Source organism: Doryrhamphus excisus, chromosome 1 (assembly GCF_030265055.1).
Source record: "Doryrhamphus excisus isolate RoL2022-K1 chromosome 1, RoL_Dexc_1.0, whole genome shotgun sequence".
Lineage (NCBI taxonomy): Eukaryota > Metazoa > Chordata > Actinopteri > Syngnathiformes > Syngnathidae > Doryrhamphus > Doryrhamphus excisus.
The window spans coordinates 16,936,875-16,947,097 of NC_080466.1; the positions used below are offsets into that span (position 1 = coordinate 16,936,875).

Genomic DNA, 10,223 nt, shown 5'->3' on the forward strand with positions numbered 1-10,223 from the left:
CATTTATAAGTCGCTCTGGAGTAGGGGTCTCAAACTCAATTTACTTGGGGGCCACTGGAGCTAGGGTCTGGGTGAGACTGGGCCACATCAGGTTTTCCAAAAAAAAAAAAAAAATGCATTTATTAAAAACAGAAAAATATACAAACATTTCAATGCTTTGATTCTGATTTTCTACAATAAAAGCTCTGATAAAACATTCCACTTTTCTCAAAGATCTTAATTTTTATTTTTCTACACAAAATAAGATGAAAAATAAACAAATCAAGAATAAAGAAAATCAATCAATCAGTAATAAATAAATATTATAATAATAATAAAACACCAAATAATAAAAACTTAAGAAACCACATATAGTTGGTGGGTAGACAAATTATTTTTTCCAGATTAAAATGAACAAAGCATTATTAGAGCCCTGTAGACATGACAAAACACGACTATAGTCACATTTATACTCTTTTTATTTACAACGTATTGCGCAACTGCAGGGTCTTAAGACACATGCTAACTCGCAAACTAGAGAGCTAGCGACCTAAACGGTAGCCTCCAAGTTATTTCCTTTAAATTTAAAAAAAGCCAAAAACTTACCACTTCCACACGGATAGGGAGGATAACTATTAACAGTTATTTAACCTTTAACATGAACATTAATCAAACGTAATAAATTTTTTCTGGGTACATGATACCATACAGCATCCATATCAAACTTGCGCAGGCCGAACTAACATTAAACTTTCATATCAAGGCGGGGGCCTCAAACTAGTGTCCTGCGGGCCACATTGGGCCCACGGGCCGCATGTTTGAGACCCCTGCTCTAGAGTATAAGTCGCAGGAACAGCCAACCGATGAAAAAAAGTGCGACTTATAGTGAGGAAAATATGGTAACTTAAATTTAAGATTTTGTTCAGCTGTGTACATTCCAATATTTAACACACAGCAACAATACTAAAATATATATATATATATATATAGCATCGCTTGCATGAGTGCTCAGTGGTCAAAAGAAAATGGCTTACATGCAACACATGTACGCAGCATCTGTCAACTATAAGCACGGTATTAGTCCATGAAATCCTTTCAAGCAATGCTTTAAATGTCCTATTCTTCTTTAGCTCAAATCCAACTTGAACAATAATTTTAGCAACTGTAACGTGAATAGTTAACCAGTTAATGTCAAGATAGAGAAACATTTTTAATGCAACATACTGTTCCTCTACATGCCCCATCGTGGTCTCCAGAGGAGAACAATGGGTCACAAATGTCCCAACTGCAGGCAGATAATCTGCCAGGACGGAATGGCTAGGGATGAAAAGGGAGTGGTGTACCATACTGGATGCGGGTCGGAGTCTTTCCTCTTAATCCTGTTCCGTTTTTTTTTATATTTCTCATCTTCTCTCTTTAATATTCTCTCCAAATTACAACCACCTCCGTGGTAATCCCACGTCAGCGTGACCCACATTACACCTCCCCGCCTGCGTACGTCTGAGTTTGGCGTAACCAGACCATTTGGACGGCGGCGGCGGCGATGAGACCGTCAATCACAATGAGGATCTGATAGGAATCAATCAAATCCAGTCTTTCTGAAAAGTGGTCAAATGTTCAGCGGTGCGGATTTATAGTGCTCTTGGATTACGGGACCTGAAAAGCATAATCCTTCTTTATCATGTTTTATGCTAATGCCTTGGATGAGGCGAGGGGTGGGGCAGTAGACCGCCCTCTAGTGATGGAAAATGGAAAGTCTATTAGCAGTGTATGTGGACCCAAGTAGGCACTAATATACATGCAAAAATACTATTTTATAATCCACAAGGCATGCTAGGTAACTTTCTATTGGGGAAGTGCTTCCCAGCATGCCTTGCGGGTTATAAATCAGTCTGTTTTAGTTGCACTGTCAGTGGTGAGTGTTTTTGGTGTGTGAAAAAGGAGGTAAATGTGAACACACTAATATACATGCAAAAAATACTCTTTAATAATCCGCAAGGTATCCCAGCATGCCTTGCGGGTTATAAATCAGTCTGTTTTAGTTGCACTGTGAGTGGTGTTTTTTGGTGTGTGAAAATGGAGGTAACTGTGAACACACTAATATACATGCAAAAAATACGCAAGGTATCCCAGCATACCTTGCAGGTTATAAATCAGTCTGTTTTAGTTGCACTGTGAGCGGTGAATGTTCTTGATGTGTGAAAATGGAGGTAAATGTGAACACACGAATATACATGCAAAAAATACTCTTTTATAATCCGCAAGGTATCCCAGCATGCCTTGCGGGTTATAAATCAGTCTGTTTTAGTTGCACTGTGAGTGGTGTTTTTTGGTGTGTGAAAATGAAGGTAAATGTGAACACACTCATATACATGCAAAAAATACTATTTTATCAGCCGCAAGGCATGCTAGGTAACTTTCTATTGGGCAAGTGCTTCCCAGCATGCCTTGCGGGTTATGAATCAGTCTGTTTTAGTTGCACTGTGAGTGTTCTTTGTTGTGTGAAAATGGAGGTAAATATGAAGCATATTCTTTGCAAACAGACTCAAGCTAATTCAAGTAAAAAATAAATAAAAATAAAAATAAAAATAAAAATAAAAATAAAAATAAAAATAAAAATAAAAATAAAAATAAAAATAAAAATAAAAATAAAAATAAAAATAAAAATAAAAATAAAAATAAAAATAAAAATAAAAATAAAAATAAAAATAAAAATAAAAATAAAAATAAAAATAAGGAACTGTGAACTGATTATGTGATGCACTCAATTGTAATCTGATGCATGTTCAAATGAAATAAAACCATTGCCATTACAAAGCGCTTTGAGTAGTCAGGTGATGAAAAATACCCCAAAAGAAATAAAAACAAAATAGATATTAATATTTGTCCATTGAACTTTATTATAAATGTGTTTTCTGTACGGTTCTAATCGCTTTGAGCATTTTCTGAAGTAAAAAGTCATGGAATGTGGATATTTACGGAGTAAATACAGGGAATAAACCTCAGTTGGGACCACCATTAGTGGACAAGCCCCGCCTACTATCTGAGTGCACACCGCGTTGGCTCATGGCGCCATACGTATAATGTTGCGGAAACAATAACATGAATATAGAAATGTCATACGGGAGACACTTGTAGTACCGCTCCATCCTAAAGGGATGGGGGACGAATGTGAGCGGGAATGTCCTTGTCGCTGCCGTCTTTCCACAGAAAAAAAAGCCATCTCACTTTGCAGTAAGGTACACAAAATGAAGTATGAAGTATACACCAAGTATGCTGGAACATGGGGTTGAATAAAGTATGTACCTAGCTAGCTACCAAAATAGTGTAGTTACTGAGGAACTCATGAAGAACTAACGAGTAGTGGTTAGGGTGAGGTAGGTTGGTTCCTCACTAACTACTGTCATTGTGTACGTTATTGTAAAGCAGGGGTCTCAAACACGCGGTCCGCGGGCCAAATGTGGCACGCAGGACACTAGTTTGAGGCCCCCGCCTTGATATGAAAGTTTAATATTAGTGCGGCCCGCGCAAGTTTGATATGGATGCTGTATGGTATCATGTACCCAGAAAAAATTATTACGTTTGATTAATGTTCATGTTAAAGGTTAAATAACTGTATTAATTATTATTAATAGTTAAACCTCCCTATCAGTGTGGAAGTGGTAAGTTTTTGGCTATTTAAGTTGAAAAGAAATAACTTGAAGGCTACCGTTTAGGTCGCTAGCTCTCTAGTTCGCGAGTTAGCATGTGTCTCAAGACCCTGCAGTTGCGCAATATGTTGTAAATAAAAAGAGTATAAATGTGACTATAGTCGTGTTTTATCATGTCTACAGGGCTCTAATAATGCTTTGTTCATTTTAATCTGAAAAAAAATTGTCTACCTACCAACTATATGTGGTTTCTTAAGTTTTTATTATTTGCCGTTTTATTATTATTATTATACTTATTTATTACTGATTGATCGATTTTCTTTATTCTTGATTTGTTTATTTATTTTCATCTTATTTTGTGCAGAAAAATAAAAATTAAGATATTTGAGAACAGTGGAATGTTTTATCAGAGCTTTTCTTGTAGAAAATCGAAACCAAAGCAAAGTTTATTCATTTTTCTGTTTTTAATAAATGTGTTTTTTTGTTTTTTTTTGGGGGGGGGGGGGACCTGATGCGGCCCAGTCTCTCCCAGACCCTAGCTCCAGTGGCCCCCAAGTAAATTGAGTTTGAGACCCCTGTTGTAAAGTATTCATAACTGTGGATGAATGCGGTCCCATGATTGGATTTGATCATATACCCAAGCTCACCAGGAGGGAATTGGACTTTTACAACAAAGTATCAAAAGTGTCATAATTTCGGTTTTTATCTGAATCTCAGTCCTCTTACTGATTGTGAGATGGAGCGTAGAAGGAGGGGGTGCCTGGATTGTGAGATGGGGCGTAGACGGGCAGGGTTCCAGGCTGAGTCTTCGGCAAAGTCGGACTCGGTGAAGCTCGTCCGCTTTTTTGTCTGATATGAGCTCGTATGCTCCTTCCGGGGGACAACAGTTTCCCTCCTCCCTCTTCGACAAGTCCGTCAAAGACTGCTCCGAGACTTTGTCGTATTCTCACGCAAAAGTGCGGGCAGCTGAAGGCGTAAAGAATCGGATTCAACACCGGATTCAGAAACGCGATGGTCGTGGCGAGAGGCAATCCCACCTCCACCGCTTTGAGGTAGTCCCCGTAGTACAGCGCCGATACCTCGATCATACAAAAGATGTGATAGGGAGCCCAGCACATCGCAAACGCCGCAATCACAAACGTCACCATTTTGGTGAAGCTCTGGGAAAGTTGGCTGTGGCTGTTGAAGGATGACGAGGAAGCGGCCGAAAGGGATAAAGATCGGCCAAACAACGTAGGCTTGAAAGTGCCGTTCCGTGATGATGGACTCGTAGCTCCCGATCCGTTGTTATTATCCGAAGCAATTAACGCCGTATGTACCCTTGTACTCCGCAGCCTCCTACGATTCCTGTTCCTCAAGCTGAGCCCGATTGTGATGTAACTTCCGGCGATGACCACAAGCGGAATCAGGAACGCCAGCAACATCTTGGAAATAGTCGTCGCCGTTTGCCTTACTTCGCAGTCTCTCTCGAGCGTGGCTTCGGACCATTGATACAAGGCAAAATTATGATAGCATAGCTTCCGTTGATCCACCGTGTCAGTCACAGAACGAAACAGGAAGTACGGAAATGTGTTGATTGCCGCCCAAAGCCACGCCAGCATACACACTCTCCACGCCCGTGGAACCGATCGATGATTCTGGCACCACACCGGCTTGACCACCAGAAGGCAGCGGTCGAGTGAAATGGCCGCTAACAGGAACGCGGACACGAACATGTTCAAGAAAAATATGGAGGCTTGTATTTTGCAGAGAGGGTTCCCGAGCTCCCAGCTGTGGGAGGAGCTAAGGTAGAGCGTGAAAAGGGGGAGTGTCAACGTGGCGAGGAAGTCAGACATGGCCAGGTTGAGCACCCAAACCGAGGCCACGGTGCGGCGCTGCAGGCGGTAACCGACCACCCATAGGATCAGGGCGTTCTCCAAAATCCCAAGGCAGGAGACCAGACCGTGAAAGCAGACCACAATCCAGTTGGTCTTGGTGTTGTTGTTGTTCAGGGCGTGTCCCTGCATGAGCTGCAGCAGCGGACAAAACCGCTCTTCCTCCGAGGGATTGGCAGTGAAGTTTGCGTTTGCCATCGGTGCTCTGAAAGGAAGAACAAAGACAATGGTTCAAATCCAGGACTGGCATGTTCACACACGCTTTGGTTTGGCTGGGAATGATGACAATGATGATTTTTCCGCAGTGATACGGACTCTACATCGTTCCCATATGGGGAAGAGGGAGCTGAGCCGAAGAGAAAAGCTCCCAATTTGCTGCACGGTGGACGAGTGGTTAGCGCACAGACCTCACAGCTAGGAGACCAGGGTTCAATTCCACCATCTCTGTGTGGAGTTTGCATGTTCTCCTCGTGCATGCGTGGGTTTTCTCCGGGTACTCCAGTTTCCTCCCACATTCCAAAAACAGAGAAAATCAATTTCTGACCTTCTGAATATGTTTTTTTAACACAATTAGAGCTCCTTAGACATGAAATAACACCCCTATAGTTACATTTCTACTTCTACTACCAAATATAGATTCATAATCAGAGCAAATAAGCCGTTTAAGACATGAATAACGGCTGCATGGTGACAAAGTGGTTAGCGCGCAGGCCTAACAGCTAGGAGACCCGAGTTCAATTCCACCCTCGGCCATCTCTGTGTGGAGTTTGCATGTTCTCCCCGTGCATGTGTGGGTTTTCTCCGGGTACTCCGGTTTCCTCCCACATTCCAAAAACATGCTAGGTTAATTAGCGACTCCAAATTGTGCAGAGGTATGAATGTGAGTGTGAATGGTTGTTTGTCTATATGTGCCCTGTGATTGGCTGGCCACCAGTCCAGGGTGTACCCCGCCTCTTGCCCGACGACAGCTGGGATAGGCTCCAGCACCCCCTGCGACCCTCGTGAGGAAAAGCGGTAGAAAATGAATGAATGAATCTTCAGTAGGTTCCTACCCTCGCCTATGGTCACCAGCTTTGACTAGTGACTGGAAGGACAACATGGCGGGTACAAGTGGCCAAAATAGGGAGGTGTTCAGGGCACGTCCAACTGCTTAGGAGGCCTCGAGGTAGACCCAGGACACGTTGCGAAGACTAGTCTGCCTGGGAACGCCTTGGGATCCACAGGGACGAGCTGGATGAAGAAGCTGGGGAGAGGGAAGCCTAGCCTTCTCCGCCTTAGGTTGATGCCCATTCGACCCGATCCGACCCAACTGAAGAAGATGGATGAATGGAGTTGAGAAAGAAAATGCAACACGAAACCATCTTATACATGCCGTCTTCTGGAACCAGGAGATTGGGTGGTGATAAAGAGTTCAAGATGTGCCTGGATAAGGAATCCTCCATGGACATCACTCAAGCGGCAAGGAGAAGCGTGATGTGATGAACAAGCCCCAACATGTCAATCCAGACATGTGAGCAAATCTATCCATGACATCATTCCCAGTCATTCTACGATAAACGTGGGACACATCGTTGGACGTGTACGGTCGTCCCTCGCTACATCACGGTTATCTTTCGTGATTTTACTCGTAAAAAATATCGAAAGGTGTATGTAGCATAACACCGCACGGAGTCGGTCTCATAGCATGTCCGATATGATAGAGTGAAAAAGAAGTTCTCCTATTCAGTGTGGAAGTGGTAACGCCTTTGTACTTCTTCCTGCTCTGTCCTAAGCCCTTTCTTGAATTTAGTAAACAAATTAAAGGCAAACTAGTTAGCTGGCTAGCTTTCTAGGTTTGATTCATCTGCTATCTGATTGGATAGATCAGTTGATGACATCATTTTATGATTTGAAACTATTTTACTTTCTCTGATGTTAGCCCCATCTAACAGTAGAAGTCAAGACTGTAAAAAAAATGACTTCAAATATGATATTTGTGATATTACAATCTGTCCTTTGTTTCATGCAAAGCCGAGACATTCCAAATGCTCTACATAGCCAACAGGAAGCTTTTTTTTTTCCTCTCTCATCCCTTTCAGACATGACCCACATATATAAGGCCTGTTCATGTGGACTAACCACATTCCACACCTATGTGATCAACCTGGAATGCTGTTCAATAGAGCATTAGCAGGAACTTAGGATCTTTGTATTGTGTCAGTCGGAATTGGAATGAGACAGGGACTTTATCAATATGGGCCGGGTTGAAATCGCAGGATATTTCCGTGTTTACATTTTTCACATTTAAAAAAATTATTAATCAAAGTAAAAACAAAAAAAAACAGTTGCTGATTAATTAGATTAATTGACTAACTGAATGGGAAGAACAAGCTTCAGATGAACTGACTAAGTAAATAATTGTTAGTTGCAGGCCAAACGGGGACCCCGCTTTCACTTTGGCATAGCTGACTGATGCATTCACTGCCAAGTAATTCTGACATCTACCTTACGTGTGCTGCACGTAAGGTAAGGGGGAGGGGGGTCTGCCTAAAGCGGGGGTGTCCACACCTTCTCTAAATCAATGCTAAGATGTTACATGTCAATATTTAAAGAAACAAACTGCATCTCAGCTTTGTAAACATCTAGATGAATCAGCTAGATAAACACATATTATTATTATTATTATGAATTGGGGGTTCTTTTTCCAAATATTTATTCTCTATTTTGTACATTTTCTTTTCGGAATATTATGACTTTATTCCCATAATATTTGTTATTTATTATGCTGTTTTTTTCCCAACTATTTCAACTTTATTGTTGTAATTATTACTTTAATTCCATAATGTTTTATTATTATTACAACCTCAGTTGTTATTTTGTTTTTCATATTATAACTTGTGCTTTTTAAAAAATATTTTAACTCTATGCCAATAAATTATTTTTCCTATTTTGGACTTTTTCTTGTTAAATTATTCTTATAATATTATACATTTTGCCCCCCCCCCAACTTATATATTCTACAAAATTACAACTTTATTTTGTTTAACGTATTTTTTCCTCATGATAATACAAATACTACTTGTTAGAATAAAACTTTTTTTTATATTTTGACTTTATTCTAGTAAAATTACAGCTTCCCCCCTATTTTTGCTGCAATTTCAACAATTTCATTATTTTCCCTGTAATTATTATTCTTTATTCTGGGGATGTCAGCATGAAAATGTGGTATCGGATTTTTTCCCGATCATGAAACCAATATTAAAAAAACGTATGTGTTGATTCCACCACAGGAGATATGCCGTTTTCCACATGTCGGTATTGGGTGATATCAGTATCGGAAATTTAGAGTTGAGCAAAAATGCCAATATTGAACATACATACTTTATTCTCTTTTTTTTTTAATTAAACGTCGTTCATTGTTTTGAACATTTCCTTTTTCTTTAATACTTCAACTCTGTGCTACTAAAATGATGTTATTTTTCCTTATAACATTACAATGTTATGTTTTATGCAATAGAACCTTATTCTTGACAAATAATAACTTTTCTTGTTAGACGACATTTTCCTCAAAATGTTTTGACTACATTCTTGGATAATTACTGCTGGGTTTTTTTTAGGTATCTTGCTAAATTTTAATTTTTTAGAATGTATTACGGGCCGAAAAGGGGCCACACTTTGGACACCCCTGTGTCATTTTATTCCAAATGAATGTAATCAGAATGAGTTTGTACTCATCACTGCAATGTTTTTCAATGAATGCAACAATTTAAAAAAAATCACATGCGAGGTGTCAAGGTGATGGAGTTTGTTTGGCAGTTTATGTAAAACTCACCTAAACTTGACAGACGAGTGAGGAGGTCCACTTTTCCATTGCTACTTCCTGTTGTCAGGTTGCCTGACGGGGAGCGAGTGTTCGTCTCCGACTGTGTGACTTTAGTACACATATCTTGCTGGCTCCACCCTAAACACTGACAGGAAACAGGGTGGGGAACACAGATGCAAATTTGACTGACATCTCTTTTTAGCCAGGTCCTTATCGAAAGTGTAGACCTGGACAAGGAACTGCTTTGCTGTATGTGTCTTTTAACTGATCTTCATACCTGCATAAACGTTTGCGTGACCACAATGACGATGCATTGCATTGGCACGAAATATTTGTATACCAACACTAATAGGGTTAACAATTATATCTACTTTTCACTTTTTAGAGTGTTCAAAACAAAAAAAGGTCAACAGTAACGTGGCGGTCCAAGAATGCGCCATAAAAAGTTCGACTACAGCATCTCTGTCGCCATCTGGTGGTGAACACAAACCACATCTACAGCATAAACAAAGACTTCGGCTTTACCTGTCACGGACAAAAACAAAAAATAAATGCATCACAAAACTTTCTAAACCGTAAACTTGCTGTTTTGTGCCACGTTTTTAAATGAAAGCTTGCCCTGAAGCAAGAGGAAATTTTCCTTCCTTTACTACCTTACTACTTCATTCTCGTAATATTCTGACTGTCATCTCTTAAATGTACAGGAATAACATAAATTTGCGACATTATTCGCGTAAAGTCTGAAGTGGGGTGTCGAACTCGGGAGCAAACGTTATTCTTTTGTGGAACATAAACTCGTAACTCCGTGAGACACAACAGCATACTAAACACCACAACAGCGAACTCGTCCATCCCCCTCACCCATCCGGGTGGCAACTTCCCCCGCATCAATAGTTCCGGGTTCCGGAGTGAATTATG

At 40.4% G+C, this 10,223-nt stretch overlaps 1 protein-coding gene across 2 annotated transcripts; it reads right to left on the reverse strand.

Moving 5' to 3' along the window:
• Window positions 1-739: 739 nt before the first annotated feature.
• Window positions 740-10,159, reverse strand: LOC131130062 (prostaglandin D2 receptor 2). Of its 2 annotated transcripts, XM_058074159.1 has the most exons (3): window positions 9,583-10,159; window positions 9,315-9,450; window positions 740-5,708 (listed from the first exon to the last, which is right to left on the reverse strand). In XM_058074159.1, exon 3 carries the CDS (start codon window positions 5,699-5,701, stop codon window positions 4,352-4,354), a length of 1,350 nt encoding a protein of 449 aa, XP_057930142.1. In that variant the 5' UTR covers window positions 5,702-5,708; window positions 9,315-9,450; window positions 9,583-10,159; the 3' UTR covers window positions 740-4,351. The 2 variants fall into 2 exon arrangements, with proteins under 2 accessions (XP_057930142.1, XP_057930133.1); XM_058074150.1 differs by having other exon boundaries at window positions 9,315-10,159.
• Between the last annotated feature and the right edge of the window lie 64 nt (window positions 10,160-10,223).

What these genes read in the sequence shown, in the direction of transcription:
- LOC131130062 (XM_058074159.1), bottom strand. Translation starts at nt 5,701, where the DNA reads ATGGCAAACGCAAACTTCACTGCCAATCCCTCGGAGGAAGAGCGGTTT.